Source organism: Sphaerodactylus townsendi, linkage group LG09, assembly GCF_021028975.2.
Source record: "Sphaerodactylus townsendi isolate TG3544 linkage group LG09, MPM_Stown_v2.3, whole genome shotgun sequence".
Lineage (NCBI taxonomy): Eukaryota > Metazoa > Chordata > Lepidosauria > Squamata > Sphaerodactylidae > Sphaerodactylus > Sphaerodactylus townsendi.
In genome coordinates this window covers 36,238,146-36,263,726 of record NC_059433.1, presented here as the reverse complement: position 1 = coordinate 36,263,726, position 25,581 = coordinate 36,238,146, and the positions used below count along the sequence as shown (strand labels likewise).

The window sequence follows — 25,581 nt, the reverse complement described above, 5'->3', positions numbered from 1 at the left end:
GCAGCCTCCCAATTTGCCCCTCGTGTTGTTCTGGAGGATATCCTCTCTAAGAGCCATATTTTGAGGTGAGGTAGTTCCTGCAGTTGCTTTGGCCTCAGTGAGGGAGAAGGAAGAGAAAAGTCAGGAAGGTCTCATTCTGCTGACACAAAGTTTATTGGAGGAAACTGACCTTGGGTCCAACCCAATGTATTTATTGATGTCAACTCTAATGTGCAAAGTGAGTGAGCAAACTCTCCAGTGGATCAAATGGAATCTTCCTCAGGCTGTATGCTGATGTATTTGGAACTAGTGTTGAATCAAATTGGAAGGACATATGTCATGAAATATTTTGCCATCTGACAGTTACCATTTTGCAGCAAGGAAATGTGGGGAAAATGCACATATGATCCTTGTCCTTTCTTGCCACAGCAGCTGGCCAGGAATGTGAGAAGGAATTGCTATGCACCTTGTTTGGAAAGAAAAGCCACCCCCCCACCACCACCACCACAAGAATTGGCTTGCCTTTCAGTGGGAACCTCATGCTTTCAAAGGGAATATTTTGTGCCAAGAATTGAATCTCTCAGTTTAACTTGCCACAATGGTCTGGGCTCAAAAGACAAGGGGGAATAATTAATGTTTTTACTGTAAGAGCCATTCTCATTTTTCCTGTCAAAGCTCTGTTGTCAGAGGCAGGCACACAGTAGACTGAGTCAGAATCCACTGGTGAACTACCAGCCAGTTCCTAGTGGGCAAGGTACATCTGTGGTTCTTGTACAAGAATGTACACTTGCTTCACACAGATTAGTTATGGCTTAACTATTAAGAGACCCTAAATGCACACTCTTGCTGTGTAAATTTAAAATACATTGGAGGTTATGGAAATTGAATGAATTGCAAACTATTGCATAACAATTGTCTTTCTATCTGCAGTGTGTATTTTCTTTCCATTTTATGGTATGCATAAAATAAAGTATCTACTGGGATCTATAATTCACAAGTCAACATGACCAAGTGTTCCTGTATTAGGATTTGGATTTAGTGACCTTTAGAATTCATCAAGTGAATAAATCCTGATTTCTAATCCCTCCTAGATCAGTTATTCTCTTTAGGATTTGTTTGGAAATCACATGGAGCCATTTAGAAAAAAAATAACCATGAATTATGAACTTTAAAAAACAAATATACAAAAGTATTTTCAGTGGGAATTTCCCCCACTTTTTGAAGGTCAGTTGTCATTGGCAATCACGTAAATAAAAGGTTGACAGGCTAGCAGCCTTCGAAGGAAGTAAAATCACAACAATTCATGTACATGCACTGTTAAAATAGATAGATATCAGCATAAGGAGCCTGATACAATGAAACAGACCATCTAAAAAGTAGCAGTGTAGCACAGGAGCCGACATTAGTCGAGTTTCTCCTGGCCATTTGCTGCATTACAATGGTGGCTGGGGCTTTACACCAAAGAGGTGGCCTAAGTCTATTAAGTCCAATGGGGGCTATTTGGCAGCAATGAGGCTTTTTCACTTTGCAAGCCTGCCCCCCGCACCACCAGAAAGCCTTATGGGAGCGGCAGGGCATTGTGGTCCCAGCCAGCCACCTGGCCTCTTGGATGGGACTGCCCATTTGAATACTAAAAAAACTGAAAGCAGTGGTCACTGGAAAATGCTGTTTATGTATTGAAGATTTTATGTGCATCTTTTGTTTTGTTTTGTCTTTACCTTTTCTGGTGCAGCCCATTAGTGCAGTTTTTCACTTCCAGTAGGTGTTAGTATGCCACTGTATGATCAACTATTACAATAGAAATCAACTGCACCAGTAGGGGAGTTTACTTGAAGAATTACATTATTTTTTTAAAGTTTAAAAATTAAATTATATTTGAATTCTAGGCATGTTCTAAAGGATTCTCTACAGCATACTAGCCAAAAGTCAGATTCCCTTACAACTGATTCTTGGTATTAGATGGTAAGAGTTTTGATTTCACATTACTTCTGACAATTTGAATTACTTTTCAAAGTGTAGTGGGATGTAAGTACAGAACAAATGGTGTGTTACTGCAAGTGTACAATATATATCATACAATACATATCCTATTGTACTTTTCCCCCTTATTGAAGTGTAATTGTTCACAACAGTGCAGAAAAAAGTAAAACACAATGAACCTTTTAAAAAGCAGCTTTATACATTCTTATTCACTGGTCCTTTCTGCACAGCAGAAAGTTTGGATTTATACCCTGCTTTTTTCAGCTGTAAGGAGTCTCAAAGGGGCTTACAAACTCCTTCCCTTCCTCTTTCCACAGCAAATACCCTGTGAGGTAGATGGGGATGAGAGAATTCTGAAGAGTTATGAGTAACCCAAGGTCACTCAGAAGACTTCATATGTAGGAATGGGGAAACAAATCTAGTTCACTAAACAAGAGTCTCATGTAGAGGAGTAGAGAATCAAACCTGTTTCTCCAGCTTAGAGTCCTCCCACCCCTTAACCAATACACCATGCTGGCTCACTGGTTCATTGTCCTCAGTCAAATCATGGAACTTTTCAGTCATGGCACCAGTTTTCTGGAATAATTTGCTGGAGAAAGTTTGGAGGTGCTGACATTATTGGCTCTGAGGAAATGCTGCAAAAACATTTTGTTTCAGAGAATTTTCTGTTGAATTAAATATTGAACTGGCAGTGAATTTTTGAAGGGCAGATGGGATACTGACTGCTATACGTTAATTCATTGCTATGCTTCTTGTTTTTGTTTTGCAATAGCTGTGAGTCGTATGGGACACAGTTTTTGGGCTAGCAGCAGCATATGGACTCCCAAATGGGTACTCCCATCCCCCATTGTTTCCAATGGAAGCTAATAGAAGATGGGAATTACAAGTTTGAGGATCCATAATGTTGGACCCCCTAAACCAAACCTCACCAAACCTGGGTGGTATCATCAGGACAGTCTCCTAAAGATATCCTGAAATTTTGGTGCTGCTAGCTTAACAATTGCATCCCTGACAGCAGGCACCCCCAATTTCCCCAGATTCTCCATTTAAATTCACCCCCTTTGGCATGGATTTAAAGGGAGAATTTGAGGTCCCCAGTTTATTGAAAGTGATGTTGTTTCAGGGTGATGGAGAATCCACCCCAAAACAGCATCACTTTCAACGTTGTTTTAACTGGGGACCCCAGATTCTCCCTTTAAGGTGGATTTAAAAGGAGAATCTGGGTTCCCTAATTTAAACACCATTGAAAGTGATGCTGTTTGGGGGTGGATTCCAGCATCACAGCGGCCGCCCATGGGGGGGGGGGGGCGCAAAACTCAGATTTTGCACTGGACTTCATTTTCCCTAGCTATGCCTCTGCCTGGAGGTGAGGGCAGAAGGGACTGCCAGCTGCCAGCTGGGAGCTCAGCCGGTGTGGTGGGTGGGGTGTGGTGGGTGGGGCAGGGGAGTCGTCTGTCCCTGGCCTCAGAGAGCTACTTTTATAAGCACTGAGGCCGGGGGCAGGGCTTGGGGAGATGTGGCCACGCCCCCAGGAATGGGTGTGGGCATGGCCCCCTGAACCCCCCATAAAAATCTATACACTGTGTGAAAGAATTGTTGCCTATGTAGTCAGAAAAAAAATAGCTCTCTAAAGTATGTGATAGTAATTATTGTGAAGTGCCATAATGCAAGAGAAGCTCAACCATATGATTCTGTTCATATTTGTTCTTATAATCATGTGTGCACAGTATTTGATCTCTAGATAACACAGTACACATAGATACTCCAGCTTCCAAGAGGAGCCATGATAATTCAACCAGATGTACTTATGAAGTATCTTGTCATCTTACTCTTTTCCAGGGATTTCAGAGAGGCATACATAGTTCTTCATCATCCAATTTTTTTCTTCACAATACCCCTGTGAGATAGGTTAGGCTTAGAGAGTGTGATTGGCCCATAGTCACACAGTGAGATTTCCTAGAAACATGGAGATTTGAACCTTAAAAAAAAGAGCAGAAAGAAAATTATGTCATAGTGTTTACTGATGGGATTGATTGCTAATATGTGTGCTTATATAGACACAGATTGAAATAGGATTATGGGAAGTATTGGTAATAGAGATTCTGCTTTATGAATGGGTATTACACAGAATATGAGAAAAAGGGTGAGATACTGTTTGCATGCACAGACCCTGTCAGACTACTTAACAGATCTAAGAATCCACAGAGGTTTAAGGATTCAGAAGGCACCTGTTTTATTTTCTGATGATGAAACATTTAAGAATAAGTGGGCTTCTATTGTGAACAAATACTCACATGATTTGATGGTGTTAATAGTAGAGAGTTCTATGGAGGAAGTCAATAAGTTGGATTCAAAAATAGATGATGTTTCAAGTACCCATAAAGGAATAGTAGCTCAGAATTATTTTGATTCTCACCTTAAAACATCAGAAGATGAAATGATCACATTGAGTGTTAAAATAGGAGAGGCAAAAAACGCAAATTTATCTGAGATCCTGCAGACTATATGAAAGGGTATATTTACAATTGATTCGAAGGAACAAAGAATGAGACCTAAAAAGAGGATGGGATGGAGGGATTGGGAGAATAGGGATGAATTCTCCACAGATTCTGATAGCACTGAAACTACTAGCAGTTCTGAAGAGAAAAAGGAACCTCACAGTTTTCTAGATAAGATGGCTAAAAGAAGGGCCAGCCCAACAATGGGATTTTCAGAGGTGTCTTCAGAGCCGATTGAGAAAGCAAACCCTAACAGTCAATATCTCACATAAACAATTATCTCCTTCACAACTGGAGGTTTTAAATAGGCTTTGTGCCTATAGGTGCCTAGAAATGTGCCTTTGTGCCTAGAAATAGGCTTTGTGCCTAAACATAAGAACATAAGAAAGAGCCTGCTGGATCAGACCAGAGTCCATCTAGTCCAGCACTCTGCTACTCGCAGTGGCCCACCAGGTGCCTTTGGGAGCTCACATGCAGGATGTGAAAGCAATGGCCTGCTGCCACTGCTGCTCCCGAGCACCTGGTCTGCTAAGGCATTTGCAACCTCAGATCAAGATTTGGTAGCCATAGATCAACTTCTCCTCCATAAACCTGTCCAAGCCCCTTTTAAAGCTATCCAGGTTAGTGGCCATCACCACCTCCTGTGGCAGCATATTCCAAACACCAATCACACGTTGCGTGAAGAAGTGTTTCCTTTTATTGGTCCTAATTCTTCCCCCCAGCATTTTCAATGAATGCCCCCTGGTTCTAGTATTGTGAGAAAGAGAGAAAAATTTCTCTCTGTCAACATTTTCTTCCCCATGCATAATTTTATAGACTTCAATCATATCCCCCCTCAGACGTCTCCTCTCCAAACTAAAGAGTCCCAAACTGAGAAACCCTGAACAGCACATGCCCATCATATTTAATTTTATAAAAACTAAGGAGCTATTTTTTAAAAAGATACTTTGAAATCAGATAGAAATTCTTTGAAATCAAAACCTATGTTTATATCTGGGATAGATATCCCAGCCCTTACTGTGTTTCATAATGTAGTCCTTAAAGAAATACAGGAGCTGGAAGCCAAACCTAAGTTAATAACTTATCTGGAGGTTATATTAGTGGTGTAGTTTATTTTGTATGTTAAATACCTAATCTTTGATTTTCACAATCCCATTCACATGCAAAGTTTGGTTCTATATGGATTTTTGTGATGTCCAGAGATTATGAGAGAAACTCAGCCCCCTTCTGCGCATGCACTTTCAATCCACTTCCACAATTGTTTGCAAATGGATTTTGCTGTTTTGCACTGTAAAACCCAGCTGCAAAGTGCATTGAAAGTGGATTGAAAGTGCATTATTCTGCATTCTGGGTAATAAACAGGATGAACTGGAGCTCTTAACACGGCATAATAAATATGATATAATAGGCATCACTGAAACCTGGTGGGATGAATCTCATGACTGGGATGTAATGATTGAGGGATATAACCTATTCCAGAGAAATAGATCAACTAGGAAAGGCGAAAGAGTAGCACTGTATGTCAGGGATGATTATACCTGTAATCAGGTCCATGAGTTAAATCCTGGGAACCAGGTTGAGAGCATCTGGGACTAAAATTAAGGGGGAGGGAAACAACAGTGATCTCATTGTGGGGGTCTATTACAGACCTCCAACCCAGAGAGAAGAGTTTGATGATGCCTTCCTGGAGCAGATGACCAAACTTTCACAAAGAAAAGGAATAGTAGTAATGGGAGATTACAATTATCCAGATATTTGCTGGGAGTCAAACTCTGCCAAGGCTACCAGATCCAACAATTTCCTCACTTGCCTTGCAGACAATTTCATGGTCCAGAAGGTGGACGAGGCAACAAGGGGATTGGCTATTTTTGATCTGCTCATAACCAACAAGGATTACCTGATTAATGGGGTAGAGGTCGTAGGGTCCTTAGGTGGGTGTGACCATGTTCTCCTGGACTTCATTTTACAATGAAAAGAGGATGCCAAATCTAGTCGGACACATGTTCTAGACTTTAAGAAAGCTGATTTTAGTAAACTTTAAAAAACTACTGGGTGTGATCCCATGTGTGAGAATATTAAAAGAGAAGGGAGAAAAAGATGTATGGAAATTTCTTAAAAGTGAGATTTTTAAAAAAATTATTTTTGAAATGAATTTTAAGACAAACTTCATTACAATAACAATAAAATAGCATGTGAAATTGCAAAAAGAGCTCCACAGACCCATATATGTTAACATAGCAGTACTTCTTAACTCCCTCCCTTCCATCTCCCTCTGCTAGGGTGGGTGGGTCATATCCAGATGCTGGGCCCGCTCCCTCCCCTCCCTTGCATGCCACCCCTCACTCTCTGTCCCCTCCCTCGCTTCTCTTCCTTGCATGCCTCCCCCTCCATCCCTTCCCTCTCCCTCCGCTAAATGTGTATGAGAGTAGGTGTGTTGTGTGGTAGTAGTGGGTGAGGCAAAGAGAGTGAAAGGTACCTGCATGTGAGGGGGGTGAACCCTACCTGACATCTCACATGGCAACGTGTGTATGTGTTTCACTTCCACTTGAGTTATTGCCTATGTACTGTTTTCACTGCTCATATCTGGCCATCTGAACGAACATTCTAAGGGCACGGACATTCTAAGGGTGACAGTTACACACAGGGAGCTTCATGGCCTGGTACGCCAGGAAAAAGATGTTTTACCTGGCTCAAGTGTGTTGTCTGACAGCAGGAGGTACATATGAACACAGTCGGGGGAATGAATAAGTGTCTGTGAAATTTTCAGGGTGTTTGGCCCAGCAGGTGCGGGGTTAATCTCGAAGCAACAAACGCATGGTTCCATTTATATATATATATATATATATATATATATATATATATATATATATATATATATATATATATATATATATGTCCTCCTCTTTCTTCATATACATCCAGTAAATTCTCTATAAATAGAGTAAATATATTTGTGTCCTTACTGATGAAGAGTAAACAACAAATTGCTATAAATAATAATATATCAATAATTAAATATCATAAATAGATTATATAATAAAAATTAATAAATAGATAAATAGGATAATAAGTTAAGTTTACAGTTAAGTATCTCTAAATAGAACTATGTAAAATTTAACTATCTAAATGGATTAAAAATAATATTCCTTCTGATGAAGTTTGAATTATTTAGTAATCAATATTGATATATCAAGGATTAAGAATCATAAACAGATTATAAAGAATTGATAAATAATTAAATAGATAAATAGGATAACAAGCTGGAGTAAAATCTACATTTCTTCAAGTAGCTCTATCTAATGTGTAACTGTAGAAATAATGTTAGCATAACATTATCGGGGGTCGGGCGGTATATAAATTGAAAAAATAATTAATAAATAAATAAATAAATAAATAAATAAATAAATAAATAAATAAATAAATAAATAACATCTATGGCAAATTCTGTCAATAGCAAGACATGAAAAACTAGAAAGTATGCCAAAGAATAATTTATATTTCTGCAGATTCCATTGGTGTTGAAAACCAGTCCCACAATAGTTATCTATTACTTAGCCAACAATTTAATAGTTTATCTATAAAATAAAGTGTTAAAGTATAAAAGTGTTAAAATATAAAAGGACAATTCAAAATAAATCTACACCCAATTAAAAAAAATAATTAGCTGACTAACTGGAATAACTAGAAGACTTGTCATTAAAACAAAAAAGGAAAAAAGGAAAAAAATGTTGCTTCCTCACAACCCATGTCAGTTGCAATATACTCCATTGTCCAGGATCTGGTATGCCAAGAAACCTGAATGTGATTCGTTGTTGCTGTCACTGTTTGTGTATATTTATTGTGGCTTAATCCGCAATACCAGGCAGGAACCAGCATAGATCAGTCTCAAGTTTTTCTGTCAACAGTCTGCAGAGCCAATCAGCTACTTAGAATGTGCTCTCTCCTTTTGAATGTATGCCGATGTATCTATTCAAGGCTTATCTAGAAGTCATGTCATTGTTGTGTGAAAATCCTCTTCCTGACCCTTGATGTGGTCTCTTTTCACCTGCAGCCCTAGCTGTGAAGTCTGGCTAATTTATTCCATTTTGCATTTTTAAAAAAGGAGAAATCACCTGCCTGAACAGCATAGTTTGGTCGTAGGAGGATAGGGAACTATGCGGCACCTCAATTGTTTGGTTGATGTCTTCCACCGCTGTCAATTTTCCTGGAGATAATCTTTTGTTAATGGTTTATAACTTTCCGATACCACTGAGAAGAATAATTAAAAATACTTTACATTCATCAGAATTTCATAAACTTGTCCTGCCCCGCAGCTTTGTAAACCGACCTAGTTTGTCTCTTTTTTCCCGATGGAGATAGCTGTCAAAGTGCTTTGTTGATCCTCTAGCAATGGGACAGAGATGTTTAAATGCCAATAATCTTACTTGAAATAAAATACCGATTTCTTAAATAGAGAAAACAAATGAGTCCATCCTTATATAAATGTTACATCTATTGTCTTTCTGTTCACTTTCTATCATCATTATGTAGATGTTGTTACACTCTGGCCAACATCTGGCAGTCTGAAGCCATCTTTTTCTTTAGCCTTCTCTGTAACTCTGCTAAATAAAGACCTCTTTTCCCTGGATAAGAATATGGAAACTTCATATTTAATTATAATTATAAAAAAGGTCTGGTCTGAGACAAACAAGAGGCTATTGGAGGAGACTGGCCAACCCAAATAACATAAAACATTGTGCAAGCGTTGTATAGAACCCTTCATCAGGCAGATATTACCAAAGAATTTTAAAAGAACAGTGGTAAAAACCATTTTTCCAGGTTCCAATCTTATAAGGTTGCCAACTATAAGTGGTGACTGAAGATCTCCCACTATTACAATTCATCTCTTGGCAGCAAAAATCAGTTCACCTGGAGAAAATGGCTGCTCTGGATGGTGGATTCTATGGCATTATACCATGTTGAAGTCTCTCCCCTTCTCAAACTCCACCCTCTCAGACTCCACCTCTAAAATCTTTAGGGATCTCAACTGGGAAACCTGTAAACTTAATACCTTGTCATGCTAACCTCTGATGCTTTGTGCTGGGAGGCTCACAGTTTGTTGTAGGTGTTAGATTGGAGGGCTTGCATTCTGGGAAGAAGAAACAAATAAGGAAGGTCACCTTTTTAAAAAAATAAAATCCAGCAAGGTTCAAATGTCACTCAATTGAACCTAGGACTCCCTAGTCCTGCTGTAGTCACTATACTATACAAGCATTACAATGTCTACTCACTCCAAGACAAGGTTATAAAAATTCATGTTTCTGTTTTCTTGGGTTGCTGATCACATCCCAATCCATTTTAATATTTCTGGATTTTTTGGAGGGGGGGTTGTTTTGTTTTTTGCTAGAAGCAATACTTCGATTCATGATGAGATTATAGGAATGAAAATACTGAATTTAGAATGAATATTCCCATTTTCTAACCCTATGCCTGGGAGAAAGACATATGATTGTAATTACTAAACTATTGCAAAATAAGCCTCTGTGATGCAAAATTAGATGTTACATTAATCTTTCCAGCCAAATAGTTAAATTGTATGCTGTAAAGGGATTAGTGCTAAAAGCAAGATGACTTGCAAGACTGAACTTTGAGAAAGGTCATTTGTGTCCTTATTCATTCCATCATCATGAATAAAAGCCATTCAGTACTTAGATACAAGCATTCTTTTAGTTGCTGCTAAGGAAAAATTCAATAAGTTTTGGGATGCTAATTTTTTAAAAAATAGATATACCTGTGACTTTTCAGAATTTCTGTCTGCCTCATGTATTAAAGTATTCAGGATAAGCACAATCCTCCACAAGTACATTGAAGTCCATCTGATTTTAATAAAGAAATGAAGCCATGTTTTAATCTCCCTTTCTTAGATTTCAATGACTTTTCTTAATTTTGTCCACATGATACCCATTGTATTAATTTTAATCCACCATGTTGTAAATGTGCTTTGAATGTAAGAAACTATACAAACAAAAATAATGAATACGGAGATAAATGTGTATCAGTTTACTAATTTCTGTTTTTATAAGAGAAGTTTGACCTAGCTTAATCGTTTGGTGGGGGGGCGGGGGTAGGGGAATGAAATGCTGTTTCTTTGCCTTAGTAATTTTTGGATTGACCATTTTTTCCCCTTCGTAGCAGACTGGAGCCAAATCTTAGGGATTCAGAGTTTTGCTTTTTCTATTTCGTATTAGCACTCCCAGCGAGGGTCTGCTAATATGAGCTGCCCTGTTAAAATTTATCTGGCATATATTCAGAGATGAAATGTACCAGAACCGAAGGAAATCCATCCTGCCGTAGCAAAGAGATGAGAAGTCCTGCTGATGTGGTTGTAGAAACATTCATCTATCAAACATTCATCTATCAGTTCATCTATCAGTGCAGTTGGAACTAGAAACATTATATTCTAATCAGTTGTTTGATGAGTGATTCTTTCTAAAGAAGTCCCAGTTGTCTTCTCTGGCAAATCTGTCTTTGTGGGATTTATTACAAAGATTCTCAGTTGCACATTTTTTAGAAGAGTTGTTGAATAAGGCCTCTTAGGTATAAATTGTCTTTGTGTCTTAAGTGTTTATTCTTGTACTATAAAACTGCAAGGTACAAGATCTCCATTTTGTAGAATGTATCTTTAGAATATTGTATAACTGTCAGTATATTCTGCATGCCGTTTGATCAAACAGCTACTTCTCCCTGAATAGTTTTCACAGTTTTAGTTGTGCTATTTAACTGTATAAGCCAAAATGAATGAAAAGCTCGTTCTCTTGAATTTGCCTTGTGTCTGGCTGTAATATTTAGGCTGAAAACATTAGCAATTTAGAGTTGAAAATGAGTAAAATGCATTCTTCTTTATTTCTATTCTCTAAGCCATCAGAACAAAATAAAACATGCTTTTTCAAGTTAGATGATTTTAGAAGGGGGGGGAGGAGAAGGGATACCTTTTGTGAAATAAAGACTCTATCCTGGACACGGCTTGGGATGGGATGAGGAAGGTTATAAAAATCTTCCCAGCGTTGGGGACCAGAAGAAATTTATGCTTATGTTAGTATACATACATGTATTTAGATATATTGGCTTGATGCCTTGTGATTAAACAAAATGTGTTGCGGTGTTAGTTTTGATAAAGCCTAGCCAATAGGAATCTTTTTTTCCATTTAGTGTGGAATGGTTTTAAATGCTGGAAATAAGCCTGCTGGCCAGCCCCCAGAGCTCTGCAGATGAGAAAAAGATGCAGGAAATTCTCTTGTTTACACATGTGTCTGTAACACTGGGAAGTAAGAGCTCCTCTGCCTATCCACCGGGTAAGAATCTTTTTGTGTATATTATCTATTCAGTTTTAATATTTTTTAACGAAATTGCATTGTTGGTTGGATATATGTGGGATGAAGGAGGGATACACAGCAAAGTGTAGAAAATCTGACAGACCATTTTGAGTATATTTTAACTCTATTATATGTCTCATGCATTTATTATTTAGCCTTTTTACATTATACTGCATTTTTCTAATATTTAAAAATTTTGTTCATTTATTCAGCACTTCTTTTAAAACTTTTGGGTTTTTTAAATGCTTTCATTGTTACCGTATATACCGGCGTATAAGACGACTAGGGGTATAAGACGACCCCCCCACTTTTCCAGTTAAAATATAGAGTACCACCTGCTCAGTACCACCCACTCAGTACCTGGCGTATAAGACGACCCCAGACTTTACAGATGATTTCCCAGGGTTCAAAAGTAGTCTTATACGCCAGTATATACAGTAAGTATACATTTGTCGTTCTCTAAAGGTCTTCTGCTTTTCTTAATATATTTATAAATACATTTTAAACACTGAAGGGCTTTTTTCTGAAATAGAAAAACAGGTTTCAGTGTGTAGACCACTTTAGCACCTTTTTGAGGTATCATTAGGTATCATGAGGTATCCAGAGACTCTGGTATCACTGTTAGAGGAAACAGTGAGACTTAGTTCATGAAATAAAATGTGCAATAAGTAATAGCTGTAGCTTGACTTCCTTTTAAAAACCTACTGTCAGTAAGGGTTCTGACCTAAATAACAAAAGAATTACGGGCCATCTGTGTGGTTGTGTGTTTTTCCAATTGGGTTTTTCTATAGCTGTTTCAAAATCTCCAAAAATCATAAACTAAACTATCCTCATTAGAATATGACTAAAATGAGTAGGAGAATGCTTTTGGATTACTGGAAATAAACATATATTTTTCCCAGGAAACTAGCAGCTAGAAAAGATTGCTGGTGATGTCTACAGTAGATGGGCTCGATTTTTAACTTGTAGCAGTCTAACAAATTTATGGACCAGCACAAAAACAAGCTGCTTCCTGAAAGTTTTCTACAGCCCTTTCTGCACTGAAAGAAGAGCCTAATGTAGAGTGACATGATCATACCGTTCTATAGTATAAAAGAAGCTCTTAGCCAGGCATAAGTAGGGATTCATTTGTAATCTGTTTGGAGGCATAATCTTATGTTTCACTGTCAATATAGACTTGTTCACTTTTATTCCAAAAACTGAGGGTGATAAATAGTAAGTTATTTGCACTCATTTGTTAATAACGTTCAGTACTAAAAAGCCCTTGCTCATGAACTCTGACACACAACCACAACCATTCCCCAAACCCAGCTGTCCCATTTTTATGCTATTGGATTGCATTTTGAACCTGCAAGCTTGCAGAGGAAAAAAAATAGTGCCTGAAGGGAATACACACTGAATCCTTAGAGAAAGTCATTGTCCAGGAACAGGGCCTTTCCTGGATCTGGCTGCAATAATGACCTTATAGCCTCCATGCTTATTATACTAATGCTACAGCGCAGGGTCTTGCAGGGTCTTTCCTTGGAATGTTTGTTGGATAGAAAATGGATTCACCATTTACTTGTCTATCAAGGTGGGCTCAGGGCAAGTCACAACAAAATGCACAGCAAAATACATCACCTATCTTATACACAACAGAAATTAGACACATTAAATAAACTACCACTTCCTAGTATTAGACATAACTAGTTCATAAATTTTTTAAAAAATGTACAAGGAGGAAAAACACATAGTTAATATACTTTAAAAATGTGGAGTGGTAGGGAGTGGTAGGCTTGGGAAGGTCCAGATAAGGATGTCACAGAACATAGCTTCAGGGTCTTTAAGGTGTCCGGACCAGCTGATGGAATCAATTTAATTGTCATAATGAAGCCGTTACTATCCTCAACCAGAAGCCTGATGGAATATCTGAATCTTGCAATCCCTTCACAACTGTGAAAGATCTGTCAATGGTTGGGCCTCCTTAGACAAAGAGTTCTACCAGGCAGGGGCCATAGCAGAAAATACCATCACCCTGGTTGAGGACAGCTGGATAGTCTTTAGGCCACAGATCACCAGGAGATTATGTGAATAGGAGCACAAGACTCTGTGGAGCGAGGGATATAGTGGCTGTCCCACTAATACAATGGTCCCATATCATTTAGGGCTTGAAAGTAAGAACAAATATCCAGAATTTGATCTGGAACTCAATCTGAAGCCAGTGAAGCTGGTGGAGCACTGTTTGAATGTATGCCCTCCAAGGAGTTCCTGTTAGCGTCTGTGCAGCTGCATTCTGGACTTCTGGAGCAGCCCTGTGTCAAGTGAGTTACAGTAGTCCAGTCTGGAGTCCAGCCACAGAGTCCACCCTCCAGGTGAACTGATATTGGTCTTTGGAATATTTTCAGGCCCCACCAGGAGGCTGGCACCCTATGTGAATGGCACAAAGACAGTTTGTTTATCTGTTAATGTGGTCCCCACAGCCCCACATCTCCCTCATTCATAACTAAGCATGTTTGAAAGCTTCTTGGTTTAAAGAACCCTCAATCACATCCCAGTTTGCTTTGACATCTGAATGTCGATGCTTGGGCAAAGTACAGTTTGTTTCCTCCCTGCAAACCTGGATTCTCAATCAAAATCCACTTAGTGTTTTACTATCCAGGAAGAATTTGAGTGGGAAATGCAATGACATATTTTCCATTATCACTGTCATGATATCTAGGAGATTAGTAGTGCAATAAGGGGAAATGCTATCATATTTCCATTCTATCCTTCTGGTGTTTCAATCATTTGATGAAGGAAATGTTCGTGGTGGTTTAAATATTGCAGAGAGGGTTTAAAAAGCTGGCAGATATATTTTGAAAATTATATATATATATATATATTTAAAGATTGCTGTTTGTATTGATGAAGTGACTGTATCATTCAAATGTTTTGCTTTCAATTAATTCCCAGGCTATTTATCCTCTTTATTTCAGGATCTTTCTCACTTCCCCTCTTAAATAGAGCATAATAAATTGTTATTGTAAAAAGGCAATATCACAGACATATATTACTTAAGTCTACCACTTTTTCATGCAATCACATTGACACTGGGTTGTATCTTACAGATGTCCTTTGGGCAGAATTAAATGTTACCTCTGTCTTCCCGTTCCTTCTGTGATCCATTAAAAGGCATTGCTGAAAGAAAAGGACCCACAAAGACAAAAAGACACATAGGTCAGGGAAGCAGCAGTAAAGGGAGTAATTGAATGAGATTGGCCCTTTTCCTTCAACAGAATAATGGGTCAATATGGTTGGTTATGTTTTCTATTCAGAGACTGTTTTCTCTTTTTCAGAAGGGTCACATGTTGGTATTTTACTGTAAAAATTACAGAGAGTCTAGTGGTTTCTTGGGCAGCCAAACCAGTGCAGGGGGCACTCCTGCTGGTGAGAAGGCAAAGGTGCTGGCAGGTGGGCATCCATCAGCTTTGCAGTGGTGAAACCCTGGAAGTGGGCATCCTATTGTACTCTGGCATCCTATTGTACACAAGTGAAGTGGGGATAGGCCTAGGCATTTTCTAGGGTAGGGGTCATCTGGCAACAAAGCCTCACCTTTTGACCTCACAGTATATATGCTCCACTTGCTTTCCATTCCTACTATCAGATCCTCTGCAGATGCCAGCCACAGATGCAGGCGAAACGTCAGGAGAGAATGCTGCTAGAACACAGCCATACAGCCCGGAAACCACATAGCACCCCAGAATGTAATTTGCTAGTAGATTCTGATTCAGCAATTTCATACTGGAATTTCCCTTTGAAGTTCCTCTGTTGAAGAATGATGACTTTCAACTCACCAACAGGATATTTCAGGAGACACAAATGAACCTTCCTGGTTTTGAATTTTGCCATTTTGCGTCATGTTGGCATTTATTCTTTTCCATATAGACTGTCCTATACATTCATGTAAGGCTTTGTTGCCAGATGACTGCATATTTCATATGCAAGGATGACTAGGTAAATGAACCCCTTATGACACGGCTGATACTAGTTTCTGTGACAGAAGTACTTACTTATTGGACATGACATCACACTGAAAAACGAGGCAGGAATAGTTTGAATTAGGTTCATGATTAAAATGATCATAGCAAAGGGGTTTTTTGGCGGCGGGGGGGGGGGTCTTTTTGGCAGAAAAATAAGCAGGTGCAGGAACCTAGAGTGAATGTCTGGTTTTGCTCATAGTAAGGAGAGGAGATGCAAAAGATAGTAGAACTAGAGAGTTCATATGCAATTTGGAATGACCTTTCATGCACTTTGAACACAGCATTCTAAGCCTTCAGTGGCTTTTTTTAACCTTTTGTGTAACCTTAAAACCATCTCTGATTATGAAAGTCTAAATATTTATGAAATCTCCCTCTCAACTAGCCTGTTCCCACTCTTTATAAATAGTTGTAGACATGCACACTGGGTATTTCTTACTTGAGATTATTAGATGCTTGGTTGCTTACATAAAATAGCATTATCAATTTATACGTCCCTAAACTGGATGTAACATCTGGAAATGTATAAGATGAAAGAAGCAGATGTTGAGTTTCAAACTAAGTTCTTCAACACTGCCTCTGAGAGTCAAAAACAAGAAGCCAGCTATTTTAACCAAGTGATACATGTTTGTAGCCAAAAGCCTGGTCTCATGATTACTACCCAGAAGAAAATCCCATTTGGCACTGTGGACTTACTCCTACATACCTGTGCTTAAAAGGCAGTCATATCTTCACAAACCTTTCATATGACTCTACTTGCATTTAGAACATTGTCTGGATGGACCATGGAACTTTGTTTTCTTTATGCATGGGTGACAGGTCAACCACAGGTCTCAAAATTCCAAACGAATAATAATCAGTTTGCGGGTCATGTACCAGATCTAATGATATACAGATCAACTCTATATAAGATTAGTAATGAATGGAGCATTTTCAAAACCAAGTGGCTTACCAGATGTTTCTTTAATGCACACAGCTTTGAATAACACATTTTCTGGATGAACATTCGCTATTTTCCTCATGCTAGCTTTATATTTCATCTAATTCACTTACAAACATGCTCCGCCCCATGCAAGTGGTATTTTCTTCCTTGTATTTTATTTTTCTTTAATTTTAAAGCCTGCTGTGTGTGACAGCCAAACCCAAGTGACTTCCTTTGAAAACAGATCCAACTTTCTGCATAATGGATTCTAATATAAACAACCGATATAGCCATATTTTAAGAATTTTCTGGACACTGCCTGTTTTCAGGACAATCCTGTCTTGTGTCTCTTAAGGGTGGGGAATTTTAGGGAGGCCAATTTGTTTCATTATGTAGTTGAGGCACATTGTTACCAGGCTGATTCTAATTCAAATTACTCCAGGGCATAATGCTTGACTACATTATGAATTTCATGTCATTCTCCTCCTGATTGGAAAGTAAATTGAGAAGGACATAAACCGATACTCGTTAGGAACATTTGGTCATCTGGAAGCTACATGCACCAGGCAAGGGACATTTTTGTTGGTGCTTAATAGGAATAAGAAAGGAGCAGAATTCTTTAAAAAAGGCTTTTAAGTCACTGCTGCTAACACTAAGTAAAGCTTGGAAGAAGGCAAGAGGATGATGGGACAGAGATCAAGGGTAAATGATTTGGCCATGGGGTAGTTCAGGCCTGAAACTTGTTTCAGAATTGGATGCTAATTGGACTGTGCTCTGAGTTTGAGGGGGGAGGGGATTCTCAGTTAGAGGCTAATTTCAAACTGATGAACACACAGTTCACTCATCACTTAATTTCTGTGACCAATACATATTTATTACAAAATAAACACTGAACATGCATGAAATGTTGGGATATTTTGTATACAAATGTTGCTTGGCCTCACACATATAATGCAAATATACATACATTGTGGATGAGAACAATCAGCAATCATAGCTCCCTATGACATGTAATATATGATTTTAAAGAACATGTTTCGATGCATAGCAGCATACATCAGATTTTTTGCAGTTTCTAATGTGAAAATTCAATGGATTACATTTTGCAGGGGAAGAATCCTTTAGCTCTAGAGAAGACTCCTTGTGCTGAACAGAAATACCACCCATACAGCAACATGTTCACAGAATCCAACCTGTTATGCCACAGTGTTTTGCTTTGCAGCTCCCCTCCCACCGCCAAGATTGAACTAATGATTACAAGAACTAGAAATATATATATATCTATCAAATGTAAAGAGACCAAAACCACTGCCAGTCCTCCCTCTTTGTATTCTTGGTTATCCGCCTAATTTGCTTTGTGTGCAATAGCAATTCAAAAGGGGAGGACAAAGTTTTCTCTCCATTTCTCTTTAATCTAAGCTATAATTGCTAATGCAACTGGCATGCTAGCCATCCAGGCTTCAATGGAAACTGTTCTCTGAACAAATGTAGGAATATTTGAAAAATAATAAGCTAGGAATTCTAACGGGAGAGAATCTAGGTGATTAAATCTGTGAAACAATTAGGAATAGTATAACTGGTACATTTTTTAAACTTTAAGTTCCTTATTTGCATGTGATTAGTGCACTAGTCCAGAAAGGATTTGTATTTAAGGAGTGTACTTGACTTAAGAACCCATCTTTATTATTGTTTCCAAGTCTCCTGGAAGTAATTACAATTGTATGCCTGATTTGAGAAGAAAATGTGATGGATAGACAAGTGCCTGCAATTTTGCACTTCATGACTGAGAGAACCTGAGTAATGAGGCTCTCTTCCCTGTTTGTAAAAGGCCTACTGTGATCCATCTGATTCCGGTAAACTGTAGCAAAAAAACCCCCTTCATTTCAAGTGATATTGGCAGTGTTTATTCTGTCATGTATTATGTGAAACTGGCAGTAAAGCCTGTTGTGCTAAAGAACACAATGTACACTAGATAACTTTATTTACAGGGGCTCATGGAAATCTAGTGAAGGGATTTCTGTCCTGCTAGTGCAACAAAAAGCTGACCTGCTAGTGCTTGGCCCTGCTTCCAACCCTGCCGCCAGAGCTAAGCAAGTGGATGGGGGCTGCCCAGTGCTTGCCATTCACATTTGGCTGGCTGCCTTGGCCAGAGACAGGGCAGAGGGCAGCTACCGGGGGAGGAGTCTGACAGAAGGCCCAGCACCACCACTGCTGACACTGCTGGAGCCATTCTGGGGGGCATGGTGGGAAAGTGCAGCTCCCCTGGGAGCGAGCCCAGGTCTCGCAGCTCCTTGGCATCCAAATAATTCATGCAGGACTTGTGGAAGGACACTTACAGATCCATCTTCCACCCCTGGCTCAGCCTAGCCCTGGCTCAACATGCTTCTGCTTCTGGGGCAAATGTACCCAAGTGGTGTTGAGGGAGGCAGCAGTGGCACTGCCGTTTTCTCCAGAGGCATTGATTTCTGAAGATCAAAAATCAGTGCATCAGGAGATCTCCAGGTTCTACTTGGAGGTTAGTAATCACCAAAAATCTGCTTATTGTAACTTAACCAACTTCTATTTTACAATTTCTTTCAATTAAGGTCCATAAACTCAATATAACACAAGACTCAAATACATGTAAATATAGAGTTGCACTTCCTTGTAACTGTAGTTCATCGAGTGGGTTTCTGTGCAGCCACACATTGGGACTGTGTTTGTGCAGGCCTGCCTCAGAAAGTGCTTCAAGTTTTTGTCTGTTCTGCAGCTCTGAAAAGCACTTGCTCTCCCTCCCCCTTGGGAGGTAAGATTCTTGCCCAAATGGTCATGTGATGGAGGAGGAAGAAGTGCTATTCCCTCATTACTCATACCCCTGTCACGGTTAGATTGGCTGTGTTGTTTTGGCTGCAGTAGACAAAGGTGGCCTAATTTATGAAAGATATGGGGATACAGTTAAAAATTTCAAACATATAAATCATTTGGGTAGTGCAATCCAGGGGTGGGATTTTGCAGTGGCTGGGGACAACACCTCCACAGTGCAGCTGCACCACTTCCAACAACGGTTTTGCCAGCTCAACAAACCAAGAAAACAAGAGAAATTCCTAGCCACTTGAAAAATCCCATGAGGCTGAAAGGGTGATTACCGTATATACTCGTGTATAAATCGACCCACATATAAGTCGAGGCACCTAATTTTACCACAAAAAGCTGGGAAAACTTATTGACTCGCGTTAAGTCGAGGGTGGGAAATGCAGCAGCTGCTGGTAAATTTCAAAAATAAAAATAGATACCAATAAAATTACATCAATTGAGGCATCAGTAGGTTAAATGTTTTTGAATATTTATTTCAAAGAAAAACAGTAAACTGGCTCTGTAAGTGGAAAAGGGAGTCAACAAAAACAATATGGTCTCAACAATAACTTTAAAACTACAAAAACCTTAGCTCAATCAGCAACCAAGCTAAAACACAGGAGTTAAAATCCTTCAAAACTGGATTCCTCCTCATCATCATCTGTATGTCCAAATGTAACCCAACTTAGATGTTAAGAGAGATATTATCAGAAATGGAAAATCTACTATTAGCTTCCATTGTAAACAATGGGGGATGGGCACCCCCTTTGGGGATCAATAACTTTGGTTCCCGTGACCCAAACTTCACCAAACCTGGCTTGTATCGTAAAGAGACTCTCCTGATGAGACCAGCCAGGTTTGGTGAAGTTTGGTTCAGAGGGTCCAAAGTTATGGACCCTTAAAATAGTAGCCCCATCTACTAATAGCTCCCATTGAAAACAATGGGGAATGGGGGCACCTCCTTTGGGGGTCCATAACTTCGAACTCCCTGAACCAAACATTACCAAACTTGGCTGGTATCATCAGGAGTATCTTCTGAGGGTACCCTGAAATTTTGGTGCCGCTAGCATAAAAACTGCGCCCCCTGCTGGCCGGCAAAATAAAAACACACAAAAATTTTAATGACCCGCATATAAGTCGAGGGGAGCTTTTTCAGCATTAAAAATGTGCTGAAAAATTCGACTTATACATGAGTATATACGGTATATCCTTTTTTGTGTTGTATGTCAGCTGCTGGCATAGGGGATGTTCTCAGGCTGAAAGCCCTTTGGAAGTCTATTTGACAGCCCCACCCCCAGTGGAGGCATGGGCTCCTGTGGTTGGAAGAGCAGTAGCACAGGGACAACTTCTGTTTTAGGGGGCTTGTTGGTATGCTGAGACCTGCCATTGATGCAAATGCCCCACACTGATGTATTTGTCTCTTGTGTTGGCATACAGAGATCTTTACCACCCTCAAAAATGCATGATCAAACTGCTTATTTACATTTGAGTCAAACTCCTTGTTAGAGTACTGAAACTTTTGATTATATTTCATGTGGAACTGGTTTGCATAGGCTTTCATGTGTAATCTCATTCATTAAATGCTATATAAAGGCAGGCAGGCAAGAAGAGCCAGTCTTTATCATAACGCAAACAGTCATTCAGTTGTTAGCATGACTGAACCAGTTTGAATACAGGCAAAGGTTTGCTGAACGGTTGTTCTGATCAGAACGCTCAGGCAATTAGGAAATTGAACCAGCAGTTAATCAAGCATCCTTGATAATTTGTTCACCCAATGAAATTTCACATGAAAATTAGAAAGTCCAAACAGATGATTGTATGGACAGATTGAATGCTTTACAGATTATAAAGTTTATTCCCAAAAATTTGGATGTATGACATTTTAAATTTGATTGTTGCACTGTATTAGTTATTTGACAATGTACTGACCAGTTGCAACCTTTAACCAAAAGTATAATTTTTATCTTTATCCAAATTGGTTTCGACCCACAAGTATTTTCTGATGATGAAAGATAGTGTGACGTCCTCCAACCACACTTTAAAATGTTCCTTGAAAGTTGGCTCCTGGGAGAAGATATAACCTCCAAGAAAGCACAAGGAGGATAAGAGATCTACAGCAGGAGGAGAACATTGGTGAAAATTGTCACCTTTCAACCGACCATAACACTCCAGTCCAAACTATTACTATACCAAACTATATTTTACCAAACTATATTTTACATTTTGGTACAAAATTCTTTTAAAAATTGTACATTTTTGTAGAAAATTCTAAAAATGAAATTGGGTTTTTGAGGGTTTTGGACTTTATGTGACAATTTTTAATGAAAAAATTTCCATGAAATAAAGTTGACAATATTCTAAGTCATTTGGGTGGTCTTCAAGCTTTCAGTCCTGAATGCTGAACTCTGCTGTACAATCCATCAAACCATGTGGGAGAAACAGAGTATAGATGAGTCTTATTTACATTTTGGATTAGGAATTGTTGGTGTTAGGGATAATGGATGTGATCTTGTTTCCGTTGGCATTTGAACTGATCTTTTATGTGCTTGGAAACATTTTTACCATAATAAATAACACAAGATGGGAATTCTTTTTTAACTCTAATATGAACTTTTAAAAAACAGAATCATAAATTTATTATATGGAATACCATTCATTCTCAGTAACTGATAAGCAGTTAGTAGAGAGAAACCTAAAATGCTGTTCTGACAGTTTTCCATATATAGTTTCATCTATGCATTTCCCCTAATGCGTGGCAGTTTCCCCTATGCTATTCAGACCATGATAGATGAAATTTGTGCTTTGAGAAAGAGTACACAGTTTACCTGGCTTCACAGCTGCCACACAAACCATGCTATGCAACAACCAATATAACCTTTGATAGCTAGCAATGACTTTTTCCATACAACCAAATCCCTCTCCTCATTTTTTGTCCAAACAGCATGGACAAAAATAAAGCATTTGAGGAAACAGTGCATCCCCCCCCCCGCCTACCATGTGTGCGCTTTTTGTTCCCGCCCAACTTATAAGCTTTCTACTTTCATTTTCCCCTGCCTGCCATTTTATTACAATTGACTCCATGACACTGCCATTTGTTGAATATCCCCTGGGATGTTTGATCTGCAGGTATCATGGCCACCCACCTTTTTAGTCAATAAAGTACATGATTGAACTCAGCTTTTCCTGCTGATTTCAGCAATATATAGTTCTCCCTTTTTTAAAAAAAAATTCAATGATGTGTTTTCAAAGCCATGACAACTTGAAATAAGAATCGGCATGGACTCTCATTTTGAGTCATCATGGCTTCAAAGACATATTACTGAATTTTTTTAAAAAATAAGGAAGTCATACATTGCTGAAGTGAGCAGGAGAGATTGAGTTCAACCATATACTTTATTGACTAAAAAGGTGGGTGGCCTTGATGCCTGCAGAGCAAACATCCCAGGGAATCTTCAGCAAATGGCAGGTGGCATGGAGGAGTCAAGTAGCAGAATATGGCGAGCAGGGGGAAATGAAAGCAGAAAGCTTTTAAGTTGGGTGGGGGAAAATTAAACACTTCCCCGTTCTGCATAGGCAAGTTAAAAATGGGGTGACAAGCAGAGGCATAGTAAGGGGAGAAAGCATCTGGTGCACTGGTGCGTCCTCTACCCCCATCCCTCCCTGTAACCCCCTGTCCCCTCCTGGGAATGCCCCACCACGCCCCTGGAACACACCCAGAACGTCCTTGCCACACTCCCACAAGGGTGCGAACCCAGTGTGTCACGTACTCCCACACCCCCTTGGAGCTACGCCTCTGGTGACAAGGACTTGGGGGGGAGAGTGTGGACAGTAGAATTTAGCATTTTCAAGATACATTGGGTTGAGCTAAAATAAAATGTCATGAAGGCATTTTCGGGGAAAAGCTGGGTGTGCAAAGTTCCTCCTCAAAATGCTTCTTTTGCAGGTAGATATGTGGCCCTTCCCGCTCGGTTATACTTTCCCCAATAAGACTCAAACACATTTTTAAGTGGATAAGAAAAACAGGCCATAGCCAAAGAACTTTATTAACAGAAAGCATAGGAAACAGATGGTGCAGCCTGAGGGGTGATCCAAGCCTCTGGGCAGCACTAGTGCTGACCCCGAGGGTGAACAGAATTCCTCAGCCCAGCTGCTGGAGGAATAAACCAAGTGAAAGACTGGAGTGAGACAAAGTCCAGACCGGTGAAGTGCCCATGACTGGAGGCCCTCTCCAACTTACGCTAGGGGCGCAAGCTTCTAAGTCCCCCGCGGGGTGTCCCTACCTTGAGCTTGCTCCACCCCCACCTCTTAAGGAGGTGTACAACACAGGGAAGCTCCCCCAGCTCCCCTTTCCAGTGGATCATCCCCCATGCACAACTCGCTGATGGCTATGACAATAACAACATTACAATCTTCACAACATAACAGGTATGGGTGGGCGGGAAAAACCTCCGTGTCCAGGCTCCGAATGGGGCCTGGCCACGAGGCAGGGCCTTTAATAAGCCCCTGGCCCGGCCCCCATTCGATCGACGAGCCCGACGGTTACATCGACGGGCTGTTCTTCCCTTCCCAGGGCAAGCCAGCCTCGCTGGATCATCTGCGCATGCGCCCAAACCAGCACGCATGCACAGAGAAGCGTCTGTGGCTGGCCACCTTCACCTGGCCCGGCAAATAGCCTCGCTGCCGGGCCCCGCCTCCCGCAATGGCGGCTGCGGTAAGGCACGGCCGCGCTTTAATATCCACAAGACAATTTATTTGTGGTGTGCAGGAAAGACCAATAAAATGGAGACTAGGGAAAAATAACATTGAATTTATTTAGGACTAATTCTACTCTAAGGAAATTTTAAAAATCATCTTCTAAGGGAGAAAAGGAAGTCAGATCTGTGAAAAAAATGACTTTGTTTAATATGTTGTCTTCTCTAATTAAATTTGATGTCAACTAACTTTAAAGAATTGATTACTGCAACCTAAAACACATAGTCATTAATGATCTTATTTATTTATTTATTTATTCGTTTATTTATTCACATATTTATGTATTTAATTATCCATTTCTAATTCAGGTGAAGAAAACACATCTGCAACATCATTAAAGGTGGAAGAAGATCGTTTACCGTCTCACTCCCCTTTGACTGGAGGTTTGGGGGGTTTTGCCCTTGAAGGGCTAAGAAGAGAACAGTGCAGGAGCAAAAATCTTTGGCCTGAGGGAGACTTGCGTTTCCCAACCCAGAGGGAATTGGCTGCTTTAACTTGGATGGGTTAGGACCAAGAGCTTCCAGATAGGAACTGTTTCCAGTGTCACAATTGGACAACCAATATTTTTAATGAAATAAATGAACAAGTGAACCATCTCAAGATATGAATTTTGACTGTGTCTGTCATTTAATGGAAGATAAACAACTTCTAAAAAGCCAGCAGAAAGAAGTTGTAGAAGGGAACCATGTAAAAACATATAAAATATGTAAATCAAATATAATTACAGAAAAAGTTCTTCCTTCTTCAGCCTATCATCACTATAAGTATATTTATAACAGCAGTGACTGGGAAATATGTGAGGAGCTACGGATTCGAGAGCTTGAAGAAGCGAAGGCCAGGACAGCTCAAATGGAGAAGACCATGCGTTGGTGGTCAGACTGTACTGCCAACTGGAGGGAGAAATGGAGCAAAGTTAGGGCAGAAAGAAATAAAGCACATGAGGAAGGAAGGCAGCTCAAGCTAAGACTGGAAGCCGCAATGAAAGAGCTGAGAGCCCTGAAAAAAAATAACCAACGTATACTTAGTGAGAATCAAGAAGTAGAAACTGAAAATATTTGGAAAAATAATTTTGATTCTTCAGACTTGAGCTGGATTAAAGAAGACCATACAAGGCTTCTGGAGAAAGAACCTCTTAAATACGTACAGATCGACGAGATCTGTAATGAAGACTGTGCCCATGAGGTAAACAGCCATGAATAAATATTTTGAAAATCACAAAGGGAAATAATCATTCCCTACAGACCTATTTCAATTTGCTTTCACAGTATCTT

General features: G+C 39.5%; 1 protein-coding gene across 1 annotated transcript in view; it reads left to right on the top strand.

Annotated features, from left to right (window-relative positions):
• The first annotated feature begins 24,913 nt into the window (after nt 1–24,913).
• The window catches only part of CCDC102B (coiled-coil domain containing 102B), a 90,235-nt gene continuing 89,567 nt past the window's right edge, over nt 24,914–25,581 (top strand). Inside the window, exon 1 of the mRNA XM_048508530.1 lies at nt 24,914–25,492. Coding sequence (XP_048364487.1) covers nt 24,914–25,492 — 579 coding nt within the window. The remainder of the gene's footprint in view (nt 25,493–25,581) is intronic.